This window comes from Lemur catta, chromosome 5 (assembly GCF_020740605.2).
Source record: "Lemur catta isolate mLemCat1 chromosome 5, mLemCat1.pri, whole genome shotgun sequence".
Classification (NCBI taxonomy): Eukaryota; Metazoa; Chordata; class Mammalia; order Primates; family Lemuridae; genus Lemur; species Lemur catta.
In genome coordinates this window covers 350,919-378,200 of record NC_059132.1, presented here as the reverse complement: position 1 = coordinate 378,200, position 27,282 = coordinate 350,919, and the positions used below count along the sequence as shown (strand labels likewise).

At 36.6% G+C, this 27,282-nt stretch overlaps 1 protein-coding gene across 12 annotated transcripts in view; it reads left to right on the top strand.

Annotated features, from left to right (window-relative positions):
• The window catches only part of RAPGEF6 (Rap guanine nucleotide exchange factor 6), a 170,261-nt gene that overhangs the window by 51,031 nt on the left and 91,948 nt on the right, over nt 1-27,282 (top strand). For 9 of the 12 annotated variants that reach the window (XM_045550721.1, XM_045550716.1, XM_045550720.1 and 6 more), the window contains 2 exons: nt 946-1,089; nt 25,463-25,594. In XM_045550721.1, the coding sequence (XP_045406677.1) occupies nt 946-1,089; nt 25,463-25,594 (276 nt within the window). Of the gene's footprint in view, nt 1-945; nt 1,090-18,067; nt 18,130-25,462; nt 25,595-27,282 lie in introns of those variants that run through there. The other 3 variants (XM_045550726.1, XM_045550725.1, XM_045550723.1) reach the window with 2 other exon arrangements.

The following is a 27,282-nucleotide window of genomic DNA, read 5'->3' as shown; positions in this document are numbered from 1 at the left end:
AGACTACTGTGTTTGAGTGCTTTAGGAGTTTTTGGTAATGTTGGAAAGAGGTGTGACATTAGCAGGAAAGTAGTTTTAGGGAGAAACTGAAACCATCTTTTATTATTTATTGGATTTGTTTGATGTGAGGTTAGTTATAAAGAATATTGTAGCACATATTAATATACCTTTATAAAAAGTTAATTTTTTAAAACTATGATTGTCTGTGCTTGGATAGGCAGTGAGGTCGTGTACCAGCAGCATATGCTTTGACGACGGGCCTGTATTCCAACTCGCCTTTGTTAAGTGTCACTGTTGTGAGGTTGGACGTCACTAATCTCTTTGGGTTTTACTTTGTCTGGAAACTATAGATAGTAATACCTGCTTACACGGCTGTTGTGTGAACCAAATAGTGTAATATATATGCATGCTGGCCCATTTTAAGCCCTTAATAAATGTTAGTTTTCCTTTCTTTCTTAAAAAATGCAAGCCTTACTTGTGACTGTTGTTATATATTAAGATAAACACGAAAGAATGATACATAAAGTATTTTTGTTTTGTTTTGTTTTTTAGCAATTCACTGAAACCATAGCCATGATTGTTTGCTAAGTAAAATATGTGTATAATCAGGCAGTTTGTAATTAGACTAAATCAGAAGTTATAATTATTGAATGTGTAGGTGTAGTTAACAACCTTCATTTCTGGTAAGTGACTATTGAGAGGATATATTTATGTGCGCAACAGAGACTATTTCCTGGAAGGAAGCTGTGGTCTCCAGATCTGTATAATAACATCACCTTTAATTTTTTTGAACTTATGAGCACTCTCCTTATACAGACTGTTTTCTTGAGGCAGTTTCTTGCAAGAAGTAAATGAAGCTTCCTTATGAGCCTGTTAAGACTCCATAGACTGTCAGTAATATGGAAAAATTGGATATTTAATCAGGAATCTGAACATGTGTTTCAGGTAGAGAATTCTAAAGATAATGAAGGTAGTATTCTACAAAGAGAAATTCCTGCCAGACAGTCTCGAAGAAGATTTCGAAAAATTAACTATAAAGGAGAGCGCCAAACAATTACCGATGATGTGGACATTAACAGCTATCTTTCTGTGAGTATCTTTAGGAACACTTCATGAATCTTTTAAAATTTTCATATATAGTATCTTTAATTTACATATATTTTTGCTAACACCAACATTTTGGGTTGTATGTGTAAAAGCTTGTGGCAGCTAAATATATCTATATAATTTTTTTTTTTTTTTTTGAGACAGAGTCACTTTGTTGCCCGGGCTAGAGTGAGTGCCGTGGCATCAGCCTAGCTCACAGCAACCTCACACTCCTGGGCTTAAGCAATCCTCCTGCCTCAGCTTCCCGAGTAGCTGGGACTACAGGCATGCGCCACCGTGCCGGGCTAATTTTTTCTATATATATTTTTAGTTGTCCAGATAATTTTTTTATTTCTATTTTTAGTAGAGATGGGGTCTCGCTCAGGCTGGTCTCGAACTCCCGACCTCGAGCGATCCACCCGCCTCAGCCTCCCAGAGGGCTAGGATTACAGGCGTGAGCCACTGCGTCCGGCCTGTATCTATATAATTTTTAAAAATGCTTCTGCTTGGTTGAGTTGGTTAGAAATACTCTTACCAGTGGGAGTTTTGTTTTTGCTCTTGTTTTTGTTTAAATAATAAAAAAAGTTATTGCCATAGTTTTTTACACATATTTGTGGATGTTCTTGCCTTTTAATTGCCTGGATGGAATATAGATAGGTTAGGTCCTATCTGAGAACTCAGGTGATAGACTCATTGGGAACTTTTCTCCTGATACGCTGTAAGACATACAAAAGAAGTAAAAGCATACCAGTTATTTCCTTGAGATGTGGGATGAATCGTGTGTGCTAGTGCAGAAATGTATGCAAGTGTTAAAGTATGTTTTCACTTGCAAATATTGAAAAGGAAGAAGCAGATGAAATATTTAATTTCTGTAATACTGGAAGAAATACAAGCTGTTCTTCAAAAGTCTTTAATTTTGTAGTTAACTACAAAGTTGGAGATAAAACTGCTTTTTAGATTGTGAAGTAGTTGAATCACAAAATAAGAATAATTTAAAAAGAATAAATCCGTGTGTGTTTTTGAGGGGACACGTTTCATAGCTAATACTTTACAAAGGAGTCATGATCCCTAAAATATAAGAACAATTAGTGTAGAGCTTTTGTTTGCATGTGTTAAAATAATAATATGAGAGGTGGATGATGGTGGATTACAGCAAGATTCCCTAGGGTATGTTTAGTTCTTTTGGTTGTCAGAAACAGAAATTTGCTCTTTCCATGTTAGGGATGAGGAAGATTATTTAAGTAGTTGTTTATGCTGGCATAAGTATTAGTTTTAAGGCAGCTTTAAGGTGAGTGTTTGTCACATTTGCCTAATTTCATTGATTTAATACTTTCTGTTTCTGACAACAAGCAATAATATGAAATAGTCCCAAAATTTATAACCATATCCAGAGCCATGCAAGGTTCGTTTCATATTTTTACTATTTAACAATTTCTTTCTTTTTTTATACAATAAATTTCGTCATTACTGATTAATTTTAGCTGACTTATTTTGCCTTTATTACACAAATAATGTGTTCATTTTTGAAAAATCAGAAATTGATTGTTCCTACCACCCAGTTATAAAACCATTGGATGACATTTTGTATATTCTTAGATAAAGCTTTTTCAACATGTGGGTAGATATGTAAGGTTTTTTACTAACTTTTAAAAACTTAAATATATAATGGTTTTTAACTTGTTAAAACCTAAATATATAATGTGAACATGTTTGAATGCTGTTAAATGGGTTTTTACAATATTATTCTTAATGACTACGTGGTAATCCATTGTAATAATATGTCATTATTTAATTTCTAATGTTTCGTCATATGAATTGTTTTTAGCGTTTTTATTTTTTAAAAAATAAGATGCTAAATATCTTTGTGGTTATGTATGCCCACATCTTGATTTCTTCAGAAAAAATTCCAAGAAGGAGAATTGCTTAAAGAATCTTTAATTGTACTATTTGGTTCTCCTTGTATGAGCTAAAGAATTAAAATTGTGTATGTGTGTGTGCTTGGTTTTTGTTGTTGTTTTTTGGGTTTTTTTGTAAGAGATGGGGTATAATAGGTATTCTCTAGTTTTTTTGCTTGGGTCTTCAATATCTCTGCTTCTGTTGTTCTCTCCTTGATCAGTTGATGTTAAAATTCTCAGCTACGCTTGAATTTTTACCCCCATATTTGTGGTATTTATTCCTGACGTATATTAAAAGCTTTATTTTTTGCTGTGGATGTGTTCATGATGATGATACGTTTTCGTTATATCAGTATATAATATCTCAGTTTGTCCTTTATGTTATTTTTTTTTTTTTTTTTGAGACATAGTGTCACTTTGTTGCCCTGGCTAGAGTGAGTGCCGTGGCGTCAGCCTAGCTCACAGCAACCTCAAACTCCTGGGCTAAAGCAATCCTACTACCTCAGCCTCCCGAGTAGCTGGGACTACAGGCATGCGCCACCATGCCTGGCTAATTTTTCCTATATATATTTTAGTTGGCCAGATCATTTCTTTCTATTTTTAGTAGAGACGGGGTCTCACTCTTGCTCAGGCTGGTCTCGAACTCCTGACCTTGAGTGATCCACCCGCCTCGGCCTCCCAGAGTGCTGGGATGACAGGCGTGAGCCACCTTGCCCGGCCTGTCCCTTATGATATTTTTTACCTTAAACTTTATTATGATTTCTACCGTAGCTTTCTTTTGGTTCATACTCATCTGATGTATCCTTTCTTAAATATGTCTCTTGTAGGGACTACATTGCTTTATCATTTTTTAACCCACCATAAAATCTTTGTCCTAATTTGTTTTTAAATTGGCAAGTTGAACTTATTTACATTATTGTAATTTTTTTTTTTTTTTTGAGACAGGGTCTTGCTAGAGTGCAGTGGCACCATCAGATCCTAGCTCACAGCAACCTCAAACTCCTGGGCTCAAGGGATCCTCCTGCCTCATTAGCCTTCCCAGTAGCTGGGACTACAGGCATGCGCCACCACTAATTTTTTTTTTTTTTTATCTGTAGAGACAAGGTCTCGCTATGTTGCCCAGGCTGATCTTGAACTCCTGGCTCAAGCAATCCTCCCTCCTCAGCCTCCCAAAGTGCTGGGATTATAGGCCTGAGCCACCATTCCTGGCCCTTGTTGTGTGTGTTTTGATTGTTTGCTTATTTTAGTCTCGACTTTAGTGTGTTCTTTTTCCAGATTTTGGTTGGTCTTGTGTCATGAAGCCTAGACAGATTTCAGATTTTCTCTTAATAGTTGTTGCTTATGCTCATGACTAATTTGCATTTAGCCCTTCTGTGTGCTTAAAGTTGTTTTCTTATGGATATGCTGGTTTCCTGAGTAGACCAGAAAGAGCAATAGGCACACTCCTTGGATTGTTTTTCTTGGGTAACTCTAAGTAGAGTGACATTTTTGCATGTATAGTTAGTGTTAGGTGGTTATTCTACTAAGTACTGTCAAGAATTTGGTAAATCATGGAAAGGGGAGAGGTATTTGATGCAATTTAGACAAAACTGACTTACTAATGATGAAACTAGTTTAGCAAAGTCTTTTGGTGTTGTTACTTGCATCAGCTATTTCTTTAATTATTAATTAATAGGGTTTTTTCCTCTAAATAGGATATATTTCAGTCAACTTAGAAAATGCAATATTGAGAAGTTTTCATTTATTTTTTTATAGTAAAGTGAAGCAGTAGGAATGGGCAAGAACAAGGGAATCTGTAACTGGTGTGACATTTACTTTTAATTAATGTCATCAGTTATGTAAAACCTGTCCATCTGGCCAAAGTCCTATATATTGGCAGCTGGTCTGGGTAAGGATGTTAGGTAGCAAACATTTTCTTTTGTTTTATTTTGGTTTTGAGACAGGATCTTGCTCTGTTGCCCAGAGCAGAGTGCAGTGACATCACCATAGCTCACTGCAACCTCAAACTCTTGGGCTCAAGTGATCCTCCTGTCTCAACCTCCCAAGTAGCGGGGACTATGGGTGCATGCCACCATGCCCAGCTAAATTTTGTAGCAAAAATCTTAATAGTATTTATGAAAGCATCCAGGTAGGGAATTGGTTTTATGGTCACTATATAGTCCTTCATGTCTTCTGTTGTCAGCAGTTCAGAGAGGGACAAATCAAGAGGAATCATTCTTTCTTTTAGACAACGGTGTAAATTTGATAGTTTTTTTTTTTTTTAATTTGCAAACCATAATCAACTTTTTCTTGCTGGAGTGCTGAATGTAAAAAAATTCTTAAAGATGAACAGAATATTTTGTTACTGTTACTTTGTTCAATTACTTTCTAGTCTTTAGTAGGCAACCTGTGTATCAAGGTTTTGTACTGAAGATTTTGTATGTATTTCCTAACTGAATGCTTAGAATGACTGAAAATGATGGGTTATTGATGTGAAATATTTTCATAGTTTTGTCATACATTCCTTTGTATAAAGTGAGAACCATAATCTTAATGTGAAAGGTTTTTTTTTTTTGTTTAAATGTAGAAAGAGCACTTCTATAGCAGCAATAACATTATTAAAACTCCTTTGGGTATTACTCTCAAAGTTTGCAATAATTTTTTTGAGATATTATTTTTATAACTTTATTGAGATATAAAGCATAATATACTACTCATATTTAAAGTTTACAGTTTGATCAGTTTTGACATATGTATAAGCCTTTGAAACCGTCAACCATAATCAAGATAATGATTATTTTCATCACCCTTAAAGTTTCCTTGTCTCCCTTTGGAATTCATTCTTTTATAAATTCTCACCCTCAGGCAATCACCAGTCTGCTTTCTGTCACTGTAGATTAGTTTTATTTTCTAGGATTTTATATAAATAGCATTTTACAGTATGAATTTTTTTAGCCTGGCTTCTTTCACTCGTTATAATGATTTTGAGGTTTATCCCAGTTGTATATATAAATAGTTTTTCCCCCTATTTTTTGCTGAGTAGTATTCTGTTGTACGAATATTCCACAGTTTGTTTCTCTGTCCACCTGTTAATGGATATGTGGTTTGTTCCAGTTTGGGGCAATTATAAATAAAGCTGCTATGAACATTTATGTTCAAGTCTTTGTTGATACATGTATGTTCATTTCTCTTATGTTAATACTCAGGGGTGGGTGACTGTGTCATATGGTAAATGTATGTTTCACTTTTTAAGAAACTACCATATTGTTATCTAGAGTGGATGTACCATTTTATATTCTTTTTATTATCTATCAGAGTGACAGTTGTTCCACATCCTCACCAACACTTGGTATCGTCAGATGTTATTATTATTTTTAAAATTCTAACAGTTAATATAGTGGTATCTCATTTTGAATTTAGTTTACATACTCCTTTTTTTTTTTTTTTTCTTCTAGAGACAGGGTCTTGCTCTGTCATCCAGGCGAGAGTGCAGTGACATGATCACAGCTCACTGAACCCTCAGACTCCTATGCTCAAGCAATCCTCTGCCTTAACCTCCTGGGTAGCTGGGACTACAGCCGTGTGCCACCATTCCCAGCTCATTATTTTAAACTTGTTTTGTACAGACAGGTTCTCACTGTGTTGCCCAGGCTGGTCTCAAACTCCTGGCGTCAAGTGATCTTCCCACCTCGGCCTCCCAAATAATTTACATATTCCTGATGACTTGTGCTGTTGAGCATCTTTTCACGTACTTATTATCTATTTGCATATATGTATTCTTTTGTAAAATATCTATCGAAATCTTTTCCTCACAACAAATTTAAATGTCTTCAAATATTATTAGAAATTTCAGAGCTTTGATCTTTGAGGAATATGTATTTAGCATTTAGATAGCACAAAGGTGATTGGGAGCAGTATTTGATGAGTAGGATGGGTAGTTAAGCCAAGTAGGAGGAGTCTAGCGTTTAGATGAGCCATCTGCCTTGGATCCTTTCCTCATTAACTGTGTGACTGGGGCAGTTCATCTAACCCTTTGTGCTTTGGTTACTTCACCTCTGAAAATGAGGATGATGATATCAGGTCTGCCTGTCTTTTGGGGTGGTTGCTGAAGTATTTGGAAAACGTGTGCACATTCGCAGTCTAACCAGTCAGTACTATCTGTAGATCTTCCTGTCAAATGTTTCAAAACGTGTGCCTTTCTCTCAGTTTCATTACTTTGGTGTTTACTTTTTTCTTTAACAGGACTGCTGTAATAGCATCTCCTAAACTCCCCAGCTACCTTACACTGTAAAAGCAGTGTTTTCCCATTTTAGGAAATTTGGAAAATTTTTTAAAACTGAAAAGTATTATGTAATGTCTTTATCAGAGGATATCCATAAAATCAGTTTGTTTATTTGATTTTAAAATTTGTTTTTTTCTTCTCTCTGAACATGGTTTCCTTGCTACTAGCTTTGTTCCCTACATCTTCTCCTAACCTCTACCACCAACTAGTCTAGTTTTCTTCTATGTGAAGAATGAAGTTCTAAATGAAGCTTTAACAATATCACTTGTTTTAAACTCTTAGGTCTTTTCCTAGCCTACCACCATTTATCAGAAAAATTCCAGTGATCTAGTGTGGATCTTCATAGTCTAGACCAGTTCTAATAGAATTTTCTACAATGATGGAAATGTTTTTCTGTATCGATGCCGTTGAAATTGGTAGCAGCTATTTATGTGTGGCTATTGAACACTTAAAATGTGACTAGTGTGACTGAGGATATAATATTTTAATTTTATTTAATTTAAAGCAATTTACATGCAAATAACTGTATGTGGCTTGTAGCTACCATATGGGACAGCACAGGTCTGTACTTTGTCCACCTCTCCAATTTTATCTTTTTCTCTTTTTGGATGTATTCCATACCTTTTGGCCATACTAAACAAATTTGTTGATCCTTGAAGAAATCATGTTTTTATGTCTGTCTCTTATATTAATATACACTATTTCTTTTACTTAGAATGCCCTTTTATTCTTTGCCCCTTTAACAAAAACCTCATCCTCAAGACTTAATTTCACATCATTTCAAGGGAGGGCTCTGTAATTTTTTTCTTGAAAAGGGTTAGGTGCACATCTGTGTTCCCGTAATGCCTCGCTTATTGCAACTACTCATTACACTGCATTGTAATTGTTTATTCACATGTCTGTCTCTCCCTCAGCAGATACATGCCTTGACAATGTGAACCATCATCGTTGTCTCCTCAGGGGCTGTTGCCTATCAAAGAGAGTGAGAGTTAACAGTGCCTGTTGTTTTACCAGCGTACGTAACCTCCTGTGTGACACTGGGCGAGTTGTGTGACCTTTCCACATGTGCTTTGATACATAACATACAGGTTTATAGAAGAATTAAGTGAGAAAATGTACATACAAAGGGCTCTGCGTAGTGTCTGGTGCCCTGAAAAAATTCAGTAATGCCAGCAGCTTCTTACTGCTATTGTTGTTATTGTAAATATTCAAAAAATATCTTTGTTCCCATTGCTTACAGAATGTTACTATTTATTAATATCTGTTTTACATACTTGGATGTAAAAAGTACACTTACAAAATATGTAAATATGTTAAATTAAATGAAAAAAACCTTAAGAATCTGAACAAAGGGAGAATAAAGGGTAAGAAAAATAAACTCAGGTTGGCTTGAAGTTAGTACAAACAACGATCAGTGAACTATTGCCCTCAAGAAGTTTTTGTAGGCCTAGTGCAATGGCTCCTGCTTGTAATCCCAGCACTTTGGGAGGCTGAGGCGGGAGGATCGCTTGAGGCCAAGAGTTTGAGACCAGCCTGAGCAACATAATGAGACCTTGTCTCTACAAAAAAATTTTTAAAAAATCAGCCAGGTATGGTAGTGCATACCAATAATACCACCTACTCGGTAGGCCGAGACAGGAGGATCACTTGAACCCAGGAGTTTGAGGTTGTAGTGAGTTGTGAGCACACCACCGTTCTCCAGCATGGGCAACAGAGTGATACACTGTCTCAAAAAAAAAAAAAAAAAAAATTGTGGCATAGCCTCAGAATAACTCACTTTGAACAAGGTAGTTTCTTTGTCCAACCTTAGAAGATAAAATAGTCAAAATATGTATATGAAAGCCATTGAATTTGCTTTACTGTATAGACTAAGTAGCTAAAAGCCAATTAAATGCGACAGAGGATGTCTGCCAAGAAATGATGACTCTGGTTTTGGAATACTCATTTGAAGGCCGCCTTTCTGATAGTAGTTAGCCAGGTCAGTCGTGTAGCCCAAGTGCCTTAAAATGCATTATAGATTGCAAAACAGTCTTCAGGATGTGGGAAGAAAATAGTAGAATATAATAGGATTTATATGTACTATTTATCCTTTTAAAGTTCTAGGGATTTTGTATATTTTGTGTATATTTCATAATGAACACAAAGTATTTTGCCAGTAATACATGTGTTAATTTTTAAATAAATTACATGTGTTAGAAATGTAGGTCAAACTTTTTCCAACCCAGTATATGGCTTTTAAAAGTTTTGAATTTATGTGGTATATAAATCCTTTCCTCATTTAGCTGCAATTTACCTTTTCAGCTTTCTTGCCCCATTATGTTTTGGACCTTCCTTTGATCCTGCTCTCTTTCCCTGGAAGGCTCTTACGGCTTCTTTACCTAATGTAACTCTGTCCTTTGATGAGTCGGTTTGAGTCTTACCTTGCCACTTGCTCCGTTTATCCATAGTGTTCTCCCAGCAAAGTCCTGCTCAGTTCCCAAGAGTCCATTCATCCGTCAGCTCTCTAGAGACGCCTTCTGTGACATTTCCTGTTTATAGAATGGGCTTCTTTTCATTAGTCCCATAAGATGTTCCCTGGATTTATATGCCGTGTGTTCCTACTTTCTGCTCTGTTTTGAAGGTAACAAAATAAAATTAACACTTATTTAAGAATGTTTTAAATGCCTGTATTCTTTATATGTAGTTGATTGCTTTATTTTAAATAGCATGTAACAGTAAACATTTTAAAATGTCATGAGTTGAAATCTCAATATTGGTGTGTATGTGGACGTGAGCCAAGACCATTGAAGATGAAACATCTTGGTTTCCTTAAGGTCAAGCTCCAAATATGCCTTTATTTAGCTTGAAATGAATCTCTAGAATGTCAGACATCATTCATACCCAGTCATTTTTATAGAAGTATGATTGAACCAGATAAAAATCTGGACATTCTTCAAAGTTTCAAAAAACTTTGTTGGCATTCAGGTATTTTAGTTATGAAATTATAGTCCTTTTTGATTTCTCCTTTCTTCTGCTGCTGTGTTTTTAAATATAAACAGTGTGAGTGTTACATATGTCTGTTACCTCCTTAACTAGATCCCAAGTTCCTCAGTAGGCTGAATAATAATTTTTTCTTTCTTGTTCTTTATGGTGCTTTTACATTCTTAGGCACAGAGTAAGCTTCTGTCTGCCTTCTCTCTGCTTTCTTCATCATAGCACCTGCACAGACATGGAGCCAGTTGGCTCTTCCCAAGAGAACACCTGGAAAGAAGGATTTCCATGGCAGCATCATGGATCAGGGTTTTAAATTTGGAGGGTTTCATTTTGCTCAGACTTCTTTACGTATTTTCTTTCTGCCCGCTTGTTTGTTTTGGGGTAGTATTAGTGGATGGAAGGATCATGTGACACTCTGAAATCTGCTCTGTTTTAGGCTCACACTTTACTAATGCAGCAAGCAGCTCTTTCTCATTTGCTACTTCCGTGATTGCACCTTCTGTTCCTCACTTTCCTGCAGTGCTCCGTGTTCTGTTTGGATTCAGAGCATATTTAGAGAGATTAAGGCACTCTTGTCAAGGCAGCTGAATAAAAGGTCATTTAAAAAGGACACCAGATCACTTACTGCTTTTACAGTGGTACACTGAATAATGGCTAGCTGCTTCCACTGGACCACAGGTGTGACCTCTTCAGGTTTTTACCAAGATATGTTTTGCTTTTATGGGTTCTGAGTGTGTGTGTGTGTGTGTGTGTGTGTTTTATTGATCGAGTCATTCCTGTAGTAAGAAATAGGACCCTGCCCCACACTACTTGCTCATGAGAAACTAGAGGACATTGGTCCAAACACATGATTGCTAAGATATTCTCACGGAGCACTAGTGAAAGACAGTTGAAACATTTATACACGTCAAAGTGAAGGAGGTAGAAACACTTGTGTTGCGTCAGTCATCCGGAGAATTTGGAGATTGAACTGTATAAGTTAAAGTCACTGTTTGATGAAGAAACTGTCAACATTGTGAACTTCCTTTTGTATTTGTGGGCTTGATAGATCCTGATTGTTTTTACTTATATTTGGTGTTTGGTGAATACTTGTAGAATGAAATAATGAGTGCATAAACAGTCCTCTGTCACTACTAAACTTAGGACATTTGTATCTGGAGCCTTTGCTCATCCTGTCTGTGTAGAAGGCAGTGAGTGCTGGTCATGCTGCCCCTGAGAAGTTTGGAGCCTGCCTCCGAGTATCTGCAGCTTTGAATGTTGCTTCTCCTCTCCCTGTTTACAACCCAGAGTGCTCTTAAAAGCTGTTGTGTTCTTTGTGGTGTTTTCCACCTTAAAAACAGGAAAGGATATTGTCTTTTTGTTCATGAGCATTTAGTATCTTAGAATTATGCTCCTTATTTGTCTTCTAGGAAATAATGTAGAATTTGTGATAGCAGGCTCTTGTACCTTAATTAGAGGCTGGTGAGTCCACAGATAGAGAAAAAGCACAGAAGTGATATACCTAAAACTAGGACAAATGCCAGTCTATAGGAGATTTTTTTAAAAAATTTTGTGAAAAAATATACTCTTTGTAGATATGCAAAACGTATACAAAAGTATTAAGAAAGAAATGAATTTGTTATAATCCTCAAAACTGGAGATAGCTAATGTTACTGATGATTTTTAATGTACAGTTGTCCCTCCACATCCTTGAGGGCCTGGTTCCAGGACGCCATGCAGATATCAGAATCTGAGGATGTTCAAGTCCCTTAAGTAAAACGGCGTAGTATTTGTGTGTAACCTCCAGCTCCTCCCATGTACAGGAGTGTGTTACATGATGATGTTCAGTCAACACTGGACTGCACATGTGACAGTGGTCCCAAAGGTTATAATACCTTGTTTTTACTGTGCCTTTTCTGTGTTTTTAGATATATTTAGGTATGCAAGTATTTACCATTGTGTTACATTTGCCTGCATTATTTAGTACAGTAACATGCTGTGTAGGTTTGTAGCCTGGGAGCAATAGGCTACCATATAGTCTAGGTGTGTAGTAGGCTCCGCTCTCTAGGTGTGTGTAGGTGCACTTTGTGATGTCCACACAGTGACGAAATTGCCTAGCAGCACATTTCTCAGCATGTATTCCTGTCATTAAGTGACACATGACTGTATTTTAAATCACTTCTAGATTACTTATGATACCTTATACAGTAAATGCTATGTGAATAGTTGTTATACTGTATGCTTTAAAATTGTGTTATTTTTTATTGTTGTATTATTTTTATTAGTTTTTTTCCTGAATATTTTCAGTTTGTGGTTGGTTAATCCATGGTGGCAGAGCCACAGGCACACAGAGCCGGCTGTGGATACCTTTTGATTAATTCAGATCTTTCAACTAATTTAAGTAATGCCAAATATTTAGTTATATATCCTGCCTTGTTATTTCTCATGCAGTTAAAGTTTTCCCAAGCATTATTTTGAATAAAAATATTATGTCATATTAATGTAACAAAGCATTCTCATGCAGCTTCTAATTTTTTTCCTCTTAATATTACAATTATTACAGATAAATATATACATGACTCTGATTATTTCCTTAGATTGATTCATACAAATTAAATTATTGGGTTAAAGGTATGAAAATTATTCTTAAGGTTATGTATTAATATGACTTCTAAGTAGTCATTTTAAAAATTGTCATTCACTGTATAAACCGGAGGGCTGTTGAGGGGAACAGACAAGGCGTGCCTCTCCGGTCGGCTGGGGCGGCTCTCCCTCCCTTACAGGTGACGCTGATTCGGGTGCATTTGCCCAGGGAACTAGAATCAGGAATATTTGTATCATACTTGAAACACTTTACACAGTGATTGTTAAAGAAAGCTCTTTTGATGATTGTTTAAAGCAACTCAGATATTAATGTATACCAGTGATCTAAGACAATTATTTGTGGCAGCATTCCAGTTGGAAGGGGAATAACACCTACTCAGATACAGCAAACAAATTAATGCTGATTGTTACTGCCTTTTAGTTTGATTTGTTATGTGTTTCGTAACTGTGCTGTGTTCTGTATGTGGCCTTTATAGTACAAGAAAATGTAATATTTAAAATTAGAGAAGTGATATAAAGGTAATTTCTAATGTAGTCCGGGAATTTACAGATAGTTGATTTTAAAATGAGGCTTCATTTTCCTGTCATGTTTACATATGGCTCTCCTCTAAGTATTGGGCAGATGTTATTTTTTGAGAAAAATTAACACTATTTTAAAATTTTGGGTTTGCCTGTACTGTTAACGTACTTGACTGACTACGACATATGCGAAGTCTGTTCTTTTGTGCTTGTGTGAAAGTGCTTGATACAACTGCGCAGCGTAGGGGAAGTAGCAGCATGGTGGTGCCTTTTATTGTTCGTTCAATTTCACCGAGTCTAATTATAGAAGCTTACATCACCTTAGTTGATGATGACGGCTTCTCCCTTTTGCTTTTTCTTCCTCTGTCGCTCCCTTAAGGATGGGTCGTATTTCATGGTGCACATGTGGCCTGCTGGTGGCTTTGACAGTTTTTCGACAGCACAGGGGAGTGGTCAGTTGGTGGACATAGACGACAGTACGCTGAAGCACACTGTATCTTACGACAGAATAGAAGGAGACTGGACTCTGGCTTCCCTTCCTTCAGGAAGGCTGTGGAATAGGTGGGATGCAGTTTGAAAGCCAGAATTCCTGAGGGGCACCAGTAATTAGAGTTAACCATGTCTGATAGCTACAAAGATTCATTTCAGATGTTCAGGTTAAGCAGAGAGCAAAGGGGATGGAAAAGCTTTCGATGATCCTTTAAAAGGACTTGTATGTTACCGCTGACCATTGCAGCCGTTTATTTTCCAAAAGGATTAAAGTGTTTTTACTATATAAATCAGTACATTTAACAGTTTATATTTCAAAGACCAAATACTTATCACTAAAATACAGAAATGAGGGCCCTGTTTCTTTTATTTTGTAAAACTACAGGATAATTCTTCTGTTCCTCACTTCCTTTTGATTGTGGCTTCTCTAAATTGTGATTATATTACTTCACCGTGCAGATAGGGAATAAATGGTATGACTATGCCTGAGATTAGTATAAATCTTGTTTTTGTTACTGTTGGTTTTTTAGTTTTCATAATGCCTGGAATATATGTCCTCTGATAGCTCTCTTTGTCTGTGGTGACCTTTCCCCTCCCCCTCCTCAGTGTTGTCACCCACTGACCTGAAAGGTGCGCTGGTAGCTCAGTAACTGGCAGAACCTTATCTTTGGTTTTCTATACAATGAGGTTTCAAATGTTTCAGTTTGTATTCTTTGTTTATAGTTTATACAGTTAACATAAATTTTAATAACTGTATGGCATTTACATTTTTGTAAAAAGATTTCTTAATGGTTTGAAGCTTTGCGAAGTCAACACACATTGCTTTTTAAACACACACACACCTTTTTAAAGCTAAAGAAGATGATATCACTATGGCTTTCCATCATGGCATTTCCTATGCAGGGGAAATGGGTTCTTCAGTGGCTATCCTATAGTGATAATTCCTAGACAATGTATAGATCAGGATTTTCTCCCTTGCTGCAGTTACTTTATTTGAAGTGGTAAGATAACCAGATGAGATCGTGATAAAATTCTGAAAGTGATACAAGTGAAAAATAGGTCATTTGCCTAATCATTTTAGTTATTAATTGATAAATTACTGACTATTCTCTTCAAAAGGTGTTTATTTCTTCCTTCAGTAATTAATTAAAAGGTTAAGTCATTATTTCATCAGAATGCTGTTAGATTGACAGGCTGAGTATGGAATTTGGCTGTTTCTTGGTATTATTTGCACAGGAAGATTTTACTTGATAGGATCACCATTCAGTTCCCTAGAATAGCAGCTACTATGAGATGATTTGATAGGACAAGGAAAAGGATGATGTCAGCTTCACTTACAAGCCAAACTAAAGAAGAAGAGAGTTTTATTCCTTTATTGAGTTGGTGTTTACTCCAGTAGGTCTAACACATGGCATTAGTGGATTATATTTCTTACACAGGGCAGCAGTTTTTTAAAGCAGCTAAGAGATGGCTGTCTCCCTTGCTCAGCTTGAGACTCTCCTTTGTGTGTTACCAGCAGGGTTTATACAAAGGGGGAAGGTGAGCAGTAGGGTTTTGCTTTTTGACTGGGCTGTAATATATTCTGTTGATGCTATGTGCAAATGTAATTGTTCTCAACTGAAATATTCTTGAATCTCACTGCAAAGATTTATGTACAAAATGCTTATCTTTTAAGAAATTTATCATCAGCAGAAGTTTGTCTTCATCTACATTGAAAGGATGTACTGTCATTTTTATATTTTAAAGAATGATTGATATTAGGTTTTAATTTATACTTGAATACTTAATATTTATTAAAATTTCAATTCATTTATAGTCTTCTTTAATTAAATTTTTAAAAAACTTGTGCTTGAAAATCAACCTGTACAGATAACTGGAGTCATGCTTATTTGTAATTTTTGAGATTTAATCTTATATTTGAATGCAAATACTGTGTATCTTTTTGGAATTTTGGAATTTTTGCAGAATATAATTCTGAAGTTCTGTGGAAATCAAAATTCATAAATCATGTATTTTGAAAGTATTCAGAATGATACTTAGTTTTACTTAAATTCTAGTCATGTAAATAGCAGTGTAATTCAGATTGATAGTATAGTGTTGTTCTGAAAGTAATTCAGACCTTGCCCCAAAGGTATTGAAAAACTCATTTTTGTGTGTGTGCCTCGTGACAAGATGTTTCTTTTGCAGTCAGTTGGAGTCATTTGTTACAATATCTGTCTCTCAGGTAATTACCTCCTCTTATGTTGCACACCTCCTTCTCCCCGAAATGAAAGTGTTAGGTGAATGAAGCAAAATAGTTGTTACTTTGATTTGTTCACTGATTGTTATTCTCATAATTTCTCTGCCTAGAGGTGTTAACTATCTGACTGTATTTTACCATTGGAAACTGTCTTTTGCCATTGAGAGGCACCATTACCAGCTGAAGTGGGCGTATCTGCAGTAGGTGCCTTGTGGCAGAAGCAGAAAGAACAAGGATAGGTACTTAGAGGTATTGTGTTTTCAGATGGAAAAGGGTGTGGCAGAATTAATTTTTTTTTTTCGGTAATTTTTATACAAAAATGGTGTAATTTCCTTTAGTTCAAGCTCACTTTGGAAGTGAGTTTAATCATTTTCTTCTGAGTTTTTCTGGCTTCTTGTCTCTTTCTAGGAATTGAGCTACAGAAAAATACCACATTATATAGATTATTCTTCCTCAAAGGAGTTGGTAAATGCTACAGCTATTGTGCCTATGATTTTTTTCAGCTTTCTCTTGCAAAATGAAGTTCTGTTGTTTCCCTTTAAATTTACTATTTACATACAAATCTTAGTACCAGTTTTTTTTATATTTTTAATGTAAATTTAAAATGATCCAGAAGATTATACCTTTCAGAACAGCTATATGATAAATAGCAAGTTTTGCAAGCAAAAACCCCCGAATTAGTGGTGTTGCAAATGCATATGTGACATCTGAGAACTAGGCTGCCTTATGTGTTTGGAGTACAAGACTATCTTACCAGAGCTAATTATTTTTCCTTGGGAGGACAATACTGTGTTAAATTTAATAGTAATATTAGGAAATATGGCTTCCCAGATACAGCTATGTGTCAATGTACAGAATTAAAAAGCAAAATAGATTTTTAAAACTGAAATAGAAAAGGTTCTTAAGCCAATTTTTTTCTTACAGAATGTAGCTTGCAGACATGTCTCAGGAAAGGGAGGGTGTGTGTGTATGTGTATGTGTGTGTTTTCAATAAACTGCTCTTTGGGCTACATCTGCAGATACAGTAGCCAATTGATCTAATGCAGTTTCTGAAGGCTTTCTGTACAGGTGATGTCATCCTTTTAGCTCTATTCTCCTCCCACTCTCTTTCCTTCTTATTAGATATTTCATCTTACTGCAGAGCATAGAATCAATAGGAGCTTCTCCTTAGGGAGCTGCTGTGAAACAGGCAAGGACAGTAGGAATTAAGAAACACTAACATAGTCTTGCTTTAGCAGAAGATACAGCGTTTTTGTACCATATCATATGTAAATTTTTAGCCAGAAAAGCCAGAATTACATCAACAGTGCTATTTTACTGATGCATTAGAACAAGAAGCAGTACTGCAGAGCTAGCTGTAAATAGTGCATGTGAAAGGAGAAAATAATTTGAATTTTGGAGATTCTCAGATATTCTACAGGACAAACCTGTTACAGCATATTATCTTCCAATTATCATTTGCTCAACGGTTGATTTAAAAAAAAAAACCTCTGGTGGCTAAGAATATAAAGAAGAAACTTTAATCTTCAGGATACAGTATTTGCTTCTGATGCAGAAGAATCGCTGCAGTGCTTGTGCTACAGAATGAAATAAGTTGAAGAAAAGACAAAGCTGTATTACAGAGGAAAGGTTTCACAGAACCCAGGAACACAGATTCGGTGCATGTTGCCTTATTTGCTTTGATTGATACTGTATTAACTGTTGTGCTACCATTTTGCATGTCTGTGCCAGATGCTTGAGGATGCATGTGTATGTCTGTATGCTCTGAGCCAGAAGTATAAACACCGTGATTTACTGTGATTTGCTTGTTCAAGTGAACATTTTGATGAGAATTGTTAGAGTTATCAAGAACAATACTGTAAGCTCCTGAAAGCTCCCGATTTTGGTTTCAAAGGGGGTTTGGAGAGGCTGCCTTTATATAACACTGCAATGGTGTATGATTTGTAAAAAGAAACTTAACAGAATTTTGTCACCGTACTTATCAGTGTGGCTGTGATTTGAAAAGGAAACTACCCTTTCCAGCCTAGGAAATGGCTTTTCTTGTTCGCTGTTATGCCAATTGTCTTCAGCCGTGGGCCTCCAAAGTAAGTAATTGTTATTCTTTTCTATATAATCTAGTTATTAAATTTGCAATGTATTTTGAATGTAAATGAGTTTTATTGTGCTATTATATTTTCTAAACTTTAAAAATAAGAACTATAAAGCAGTCTAAAAAGCTCACTCTCATTGCCATTTTGATTTTTAATTTGAAGAAATGTCTAAAACATTCAATGTGACTTCTAAGAAAATTTGAAAAGTGCCTTTTGATCTGAAGACTTAAAATGCAGTGCATTTGAGGTGTACTCTCCAGACTGAATTGTTATTTGATCATGGCTATTTTTGTACTTATCTGTGATCATTCTCTTTAACTTAAGTGTATTCTGTTGCTTCATTTCCTTAAATAGTTGATATATTTAGATATATTAGTCAAATCTCTACCTTATACAACATTTTCCACTGATAGGTGCTATCAGATAAATTGACTGAATTGTGCTACTTTATGAAGCCTAGGTTATAATTCTTAAGCAGTGAGATACTATGAAGAAAATACTCATCATGAAAAGTAATTATGTGAAAATATTTAAATAATGTTCCTAAGTATTTTCAAAGTAGTAGTAAGTAAACCATTAGTGGCTTGAGACTATTTAAGGTCATCTATCATAGTTGTCATTTTCAAACAAACACATTAACTCACAAAGAAGCAAAATGCCACACAATAGGCCAGGTTAGGTTGCAGGAAAATATATACTATAATTGAGTAAATTTTAATGTTCATAGTGGCTGTTTATGTAGTCTGTAATTTGATGTCAACTTGAAATAATCTTTCCTGTCGTTATGTTGATTTCAAAACAGAAAAATGGAGAAGTATGGATTTTAATTTTCTTTTATAAAACTAAATGCTTTAGAAAACTCTTAAATTATAACACTTAATGTGTTAAGATTTCTTTATTGTACTCTTGAATAGAGGCAGACATAATAGAGGCACCTCTTAGGATGGTCTGAAATCTTGTCTTTGTTTAAAGAGTGTCCTGTCAGTGGCGGCTGAGGGAGAAAGGGCTCTGATGGCATCGTGGTGTGCGCTTTTCTCTGGCCTAGCCCACCGCGTGTCTTTTTCAAAGGCAGCTCCTGGAAGGACATTTCAATTCACCGTCCATTTGGCAAACAGGTGATTGAAACAGAAAGAGATGAAAAGAAGCGTTGGTCTGCAGTGTACGTGTGGCATTATCTGCTGAGGCCTGGGAGGCCCCTTGGTGCAGGTGCCACCTGTGGGGCCCAGGCAGTGCCGGTGCTTGACAGCGACACTGCTAAGGTTCAGAGCCACTCATAGAAAGGAAATGTAATAAAGCTTCAAATAAAATTAAGAATGAGATATTGGGGTTGTTTTTTAAGATTACTAACAAAAATGAGCCTTTGTGTAGGTACTGGTAGCCAACTTTTGATCCAGTATTTAATAAGCATAGAAGAGGCAAAGGGGATTTTAAAGATTGGATTCCAAGGTTTCATTAAATGCCAGCAAATATTGTATGAGCAGAATTCTGTGATTGGTACTTTACTGTGTAAATTAAGTATTTATGAGAGTGCATGTCTCCTTCCCTCTGTCCCTTCCCCGGTCTCTCGCATTACTGTTGATGGAGTCTTAACTCTGGATTGTGATTAAACACATAAAACTCGTTATTAATTTTTCATACTTCCTACTTTTGGTTTTCTACTACATTTTACTGGTTTTTATTTTTATTTATTCATGTATTTTGCCCATGCTAATACATACTTGCGTTTTACTACTCCTGAATTCATTTATTTTCTTGATAAAAAATAAATAGCTAAATCAGCAGTGTTCTGTGGGGGGATGAACCTTAAGTCCTTGTATGGTCAAATTGCCTTCTTTACTCTTACAGTAATTGTTTAGTTGGATATAAAATAATAAATTCTAAAGTCTTTTCCTTTTAGCCCTTTGAAAAAGTTAGTGCACTGTCTTTTGGTATCCAATGTTGCTCATAAGTCTGAACTCATTATAATTCTTGTTCCTTTATTAAGTACCCTGTTTCTTCTTTTTAGTGGTTAGTTGTGCTTTTTTTTTTTTTTTTTAGTCCTTGATGCCATAAAATTTTACCATGGATTGTCTAATGTTGTGTGTTGTTTCCTCTTCTTGGCACTTGGAGCACTCTCAAGCTGAAGATTCTCATTTGTCTTCAGTTGTGAAAAATTTATTTTTTGAAAATTGCTACTCCTTTATTTTCTCCCCTCTCTCAAGGTATTACAACTCTGAGTGTGTCCATAATGCGTCTAAACATTTGTCTCATACTTTATTCTCACTCAGTTTGTACATTCTGTTTGATCTTCTAGCTCACTAATTACATTCTTCATGTGTGAACAGTTGCTATCCTGCTAGTCATCTTTTAAATTTATAAATGTAATCATTGTATTATTTACTTCCGAAATATCTTAAGTGATGCTTTTTCATAACTACCTTTGTTTTATAACTTGTTTTCATCTTATGGATGCTATTCTTTTTCTTATTATTTTATTGGTTCTTTCTTCAAGTGTAAATTCTTCTTGGTTGAGTTTTTTGGGTTTTTTCCTGGGGTTGACTTAGCCTGCATGATTGTTAGCTGGAAGCTCACCTTCCTGGTCTGTTAGAGTTGCTGGGTTGTGACGACTGCTTACCAGGTAGAGAAGGCATTATTACCACATTGGCTTCTGTTTTCCTGCTCCTGCAGTCTCTGGTTGGTTTATATACAGCTAAAACTACAGGTAATTTCTTTGTCCTTATCTTTTTTGTTTTCCCTTGAGACAGGGTCTTGCTTTGATGCCCAGGCCAGAATGCAGTGGCATCATCGTAGCTCACTGCAACATCAAACTCCTGGGCTGAAGTGATCCTCCTGCCTCAGCCTCCCGAGTAGCTGGGACTATGGGCATGCGCCACCACCTCTGGCTAATTTTTGTATTTTTTGTATAGATGGGATCTTGCTATGTGGTTCAGGCTGGTCTTAAACTCCTGGCCACAAGCAATCCTCCTGCCTCGGCCTCCCAGAATGCTGGGATTACGGGCATGAGCCACCACACCTGGACCTTATCTTTCTTTACCTATCCACAGCATTCATCATGGCTGATAACTCTCTCCTTGACAGATTTTCTTCAGAGTAAAAGTCAGAGTCTTCACCATGACCCACTATACAGTGTGTGATCTCTCCTATTCTCTTTATCTTCTGCAGTACTTCTCCTTGTTCACTCCAGCCACGTTGGTTTCCTTGCATGTTCTCAAATTTGCCAAGCATTCTTAAACAGATTTTCTGTTTTCTCAACAAGTCTGTCTGCATTTACTTTCATAAATTCACCATTAAATGTGAATATTGATTGAAAGTTTCTCTATGGTTTCAAAAATATTAAAGTGGGGAGAAATATATGTCTTAGAATTGAAAAATTCTAATATTAAGTCATTTAACAACTTCCCTCTCTAACTCTCATCTTTTAGTAAAAGTAATGGGTTAGGAATGCTCCGTGTTTCCCCGTGGTTTCGCATGCTCCAGGCACAGTGTGCCGATCTCCTGGCATGCACACCCAAGGCTCCTAAGATTAGATACAGCTGGTTTTGGGTTTTTTTTGTTTTTTTTTTCTTTCTGAGACAGAGTCTCACTCTGTTGCCCGGGCTAGAGTGAGTGCCGTGGCATCAGCCTCGCTCACAGCAACCTCAAACTCCTGGGCTCAAGCAATCCTCCTGCCTCAGCCTCCCAGTAGCTGGGACTACAGGCGTGTGCCACCATGCCTGGCTAATTGTTTCTACATATATTTTTAGTTGTCCAGATAATTTCTTTCTATTTTTAGTAGAGACAGGGTCTTGCTCTTACTCAGGCTGGTCTCGAACTCCTGAGCTCAAACAATCTGCCCGCCTCAGCCTCCCAGAGTGCTAGGATTACAGGCGTGAGCCACCGCGCCCGTCCTAGATACAGCTGTTTTCTTTAGCACTTTGAGAAATTTTAGATTCTCCGTAAAGCAGGCTCCAGACTACTTTTTAGACCTTAGAATCTATTTTTTAACTCTGTCAGCTTACACTTTTTTTTGTATGTCACTCTCTTTAGTCATAGAAGCTCTCTCATAATTCTAATGACTTAATTTTAAGTATGAAAAGGCCTCCTTCTTGTGCTTTGACTAATGTCTCCTGTTTCTCATATATATGTGATTTTCTTCTATTTCATTTTCTTTGCTTCCAGAGTAATCTTTTAAAAAGCAAATATCTTCCAGTCACTTTCTTGCTTAAAACTCTTTAGTAGTTCTCTGCTAATATAGGAAAAATTAAAGCACCCAAGAATGCCACATCTGAACCTTGCTCTCCTGTATAGATGTCCAGCTGAGCTGGTTGGTTGCTGTTTCCTGACTGTGTCATGCTCATTCAAGCCTCTGGCCTAGCACTGTTCAACAGAAATACAATGTAAACCACAGATGTACTGTTAAACATTTTAGTAGCCACATATTTTAAATGTAAAAAGAAATAGGTGAAGTTAATTTTAATAATAAATGTAACATATCCTAATTATTATTTCAATATAATAAACAATATAATTATTAATGAGATGTTTTACATTTTTTATTTTTTTGGTACTAAGTCTTCTAAGTCCAATATGTTATTTCATACTTCAGCGTGTTTCAGTCTGGACTGGCCACACTGCAGTGCTCATTTCCATGTGGGACTCGCATTGCCAGATGAGACACTGCAGTTGTGGGTCTTTGTCAGTATATTTAGTCTTAATCATCCCCAGAACTCAGATAGTGTTTTCACTGCTTTCTACCCCTGGTGAGAATGAAGTCTTTCTTTTTAAGTTACATTTATTATTTTATTATTTTAATTTTTTCTTGTACTCTCCCAGACCTCAGGACTTTTATTCATTCTTGTTATAACTAGCATCAGGTATACACTAGATGGGATTGTCCCAAAATGTTATTTCTTACATTGGGAGGATATTAATAAGAATATTGGGGAGAAGTGAGTTTGAAGAATGCTGAGTGAAACAGATCTCTTTATTGTAGGGCTTCTTCGACTCTCCATAAATGTGCTTGTTGTAAAGAGCTAAGGAGCATATAACATGACATTGTTTTCCAATTTACCATGGAACCTTTTTTTTTGCAATATACCTGTGAGTTTTATCCTGAAATAGTATTCCACAGTGTGTGCAGTTAGAAAGTGCAACGCTGTGTGAAGTATTGAATGCACACACTGTGCTGAAACTTCATTTGTCCAAATATCCATGGAGCCCTTGTGAGCAGCAGTAACAGTGTTCAGAAATCAAATACATTCATTCATGTCTTCTTCAGATACTTAATGAGCAGGCATTGTGGTGGGGGGTAGGTATCACTATGCTAGGCCTTCACTAGGTAGTAAAAGTGAAATATAAACATATACTTGGCTCTTTATATCCATGGTTCCTGCATCCTCAGATTCAGCTAACCACAGAGTGAAAACATTTGGGGAAAAAAAATTCCATAGATTTCCAAAAAGCAAAACTTGAACTTGCCACGTGCTGGCCCCGTGGATGAAGTGATACGTAGGCACATGCTGCTGTCACCCCCTGCTACTTCACAGATCCTCAGTGTCTTCCCAGCATTTATTCGCTACTTGTGTGCACCCTTTGTTTCTATGAAAAAATGTCTCCTAAACAGCAGTAAGTGATCAAAGTAACAAAGTTATCCTGCAGAGGCTAAGAGGGAGCAGAAAGTACTGTCTCTTGACAAGGAAATGAAAACTTGGATCTTTTGAGAAGGGGCACGTTGCTTGCCAGAGCGGGCCATAAGGTCAGTGAGGGCAAGAAGGCAGAAAGGAGCTGAAATTTGCCTGCCCTGCAACAGCAAGAATGGTTTCTCTGGTTGGGGTGAAGTGCTTGCAAAGACTGAGGAAACATCAGGTGTGTGGCTAGGGGACATATCACAGAACTATGTCCCTGTAGGGCCAGGTACGTTGACTGACACACCTTAATCCCAGCACTTTGGGAAGCTGAGGCGGGAGGATCAGTTGAGGCCAGGAGTTCAAGACCAGCCTGGGCAACATAACCTTAATTCAGCATCAGGTATTGTGAGGTGATGCTAAAGTCAGTATTAATTTACATTTGGTCGCATTTACTCTTAGAGTATAATTTACTCTCCAGGGTCCCAATCTAAATATGGCCCTTCCATTCTAGCCCCTGGGATTTAGCTTTTTCCCTTTCGCCAGTGACTTTCAGAAGTGCTTCTCAGGCTATTGGCCTCTTCTTTAGGGTTCAAAAATATTCTTAGGAGTAAAAGCAACCTCAAAGTTGAGATACTGTGTGTGTAGTTTGTGTGTATATCCGGGTTTTCTGTTTATCTTAGTGATAGGATTCATCTGAATTACCTAACCCACCATTATCCCCAGGGGAATTGCATGATGTAGTTTCTTTGTGTGTAGTTTTCATAATTACAGTAACCCTCTTGAGATAATTAATTCAGACTTGACTGTTTTCTCCTTTTGAGTATATTTAATTTACACTCTGTGTTTCTTTAATGTTTTCCTATAGTAAAGCAATGAGAAACCCTGTTTTAAAAATTAAATTGATTTTTCTTAATGGTTCTGAATAGCAAGTTGCAGAGAAATTATTTGGAAAATACATAAGCATACCTCCTGTGTAAAACTTTAAGTACACTGGAACATAGTGTTTGTTTCTTGTCTTAACTCCTATAGCATTTTGTGAGCTGTCTGTCTTATTTTATGGTTTGGAATGTATTGTACAACCTGTACCACTGGTAAGAGCGTGGCCATATTAAAGATGGGGTAGTGGAGTCGTTTCCTTCTCATGTTTCTGGTATCCCTGTACCTAGCACAGACATTCATTAAATCATTTTGATCACTAATAAAGCTTTCAGGGGCCAACTACAGATTAATACCACATTAAGTGTAAGATTGTGTGCAGTATTTCTTGGAATATTAAATATAGTCAATTTGTTACTTGTCCTAAGTCTTGCTGTTTTATCCTGGTATTAGCCACCGTTTTGTATTAGTAAGGGGATATGTGTGTGTGTGTGTGTGTGTGTGTATTTTAATAGCATTCCTACCCTGTACAGTGGAAACAGCTGATATTATTATTGGAGGAGGGAAGAAGGGGCTGAGTTTTTCCTCTGAAATACCATTAGTAATTGCAGTCTTTTTTGAGTTTAGTGGGTTTACCACTGTAGGCTTGCCTAATAGTTTCAGAGAGTACAATTGGTTATTATAATTTCAAAATGTTTTTGCTAAGAATGAGAATTTAGGTTAGAAATGAGGTTGCACAGCAGTGTACGTAAAACAAAAATGTGTTGCAGAAGTTACAGTGTATCAAGGACTTTTAAAAAGGTAAAGTTTGACATTTGGAATAACTTAAACTATTTTTTCTTCAGCTTCCGGCTGATCTCACCAAGATGCACCTCACAGACAACCCTCATCCACAGGTGACTCACGTGTCTTCTAGTCAGTCTGGCTGCAGCATTGCCAGTGACTCTGGGAGCAGCAGTTTGTCTGACATCTATCAGGTAATTCCTTAGGAGTTTTTGTGCTGTGCATACGGCTTTTTTATTCCACCAGGTAGCCGTTGCTTGTGCCTCAGATGGTCACTTATCTTTTAATTTGGGTATGAAATTCAAGCACAAGTCCTATGGAAAAATATGCTTTATATGCTGTTTCAAATTTGTAAGCCCAATTAAATGATCTGTGTTTTAAAAATGATGAAGTTTGGTCCAGCAATGGATATAGTGTTCGCTTTCATCTGTTTTATCCAGGTGAAGCCATATTAATATATAATGCTTCCTTTGGTTAAAAAAAGGTTCTTGAAACAGCTGAACTTAAACTTATAAAAAGGCACATTTTTATTATAATGGATACATCTTCTATAATTAGAAGTCATGAAGAAAATTTGAGCTGCTTTTGCATTACAAAGCCTCTATTGTAGTATAACCTGAATAAGTAGCAAATTAAATAGTATATTTATAGACTTTTCCATTTTTAAAAACCCAGTAGGAACAATTTGTCAAACCTCTTGAGCTCTTCGGTGATCCTTCTAATTGTAGGGAGAAGGTTCTGGGAAGACCCGTAAGCTGAGAGAATCCCCAACAATCCTGCTAAGACTGAACGCAAGTTAGGTTCAGGCCAGAACAGTCTGTTTCTGGATCCAGATAGTGGGACTTGTATGATGTTTTCTTCAGTCTGAGACGTGGAGAACAGTTCCCCTGGGGTGTGGTGCTTTATATCCTGGAGCCCAGTGGTTGATTTTGTCAGAGATCATGGATGTAGAACACTTTTAATAAAATAACTAGCGAATGCATGATATTGAGGGTTGGTTTGTTCAGGAATTCAAATGTACCATTTATTCCAGGGCTGTCTAATAGAAATTTAATGTGAACCACATATTCAATTTTAAATTTGCTAGTAGCCGCATTAAAAAAAGTAAAAGGCCACGTGTGGTGGCTCATGCCTATAATCCTAGCACTTCGGGAGGCCGAGGCTGGAGAATTGCTTGAGGCCAGAAGTTCAAGACTAGCCTGAGCAAGAGCAAGACCCTGTCTCTACAAAAAATAGAAAAATTAGCCGGATGTGGTGGTGAGCACCTGTGGTTCCAGCTGCTCGGGAGGCTGAGGCAGGAGGATCGCTTGAGCCCAGGAGTTTGAGGTTGTCTTAAGCTATGACAATACCATTGCACTCTGCCTGGGCAGCAGAGCAAAACCCTATCTCACAAAAAAAAAAAAAAGTAAAAAGAAATGTAAAATTTTAGTAATTTATTTAGCACAATATACCCCAATATTATAATTTTAACATATAATCAATGTCTTAACATTGATTATTATAAATGGGTTACTTTGCATTCCTTTTTCATAATAAGTCTTCAAAAGCCAGAGTTTACGGCACTTCTCAGTGCAGACTGGCCCTATTTCTAATGCGAATCGCCACATGTGGCAAGTGGCTACGTACAGCACAGACCTGTAAAAGTTGCATCATTGTTGTCTGAGGAAAATGTTTCAGACTGTGATCCTACAGAGTTACCCAGATTCAGGTGTTTTGGAAAATCAGCCTTTTTCTGTTAAGGGAAATTTGCAGGCACATACAAGATGGAAAAAAATCACTCATTTTTTGGTTTATGTGTGGCTTTTCTCAGTAAAGGTCCTTGCTGTGGGTGTCTGCGTCTCCTTTTTTGCCATTTTACAGTGTAGAGAACAAGGAATTCTGC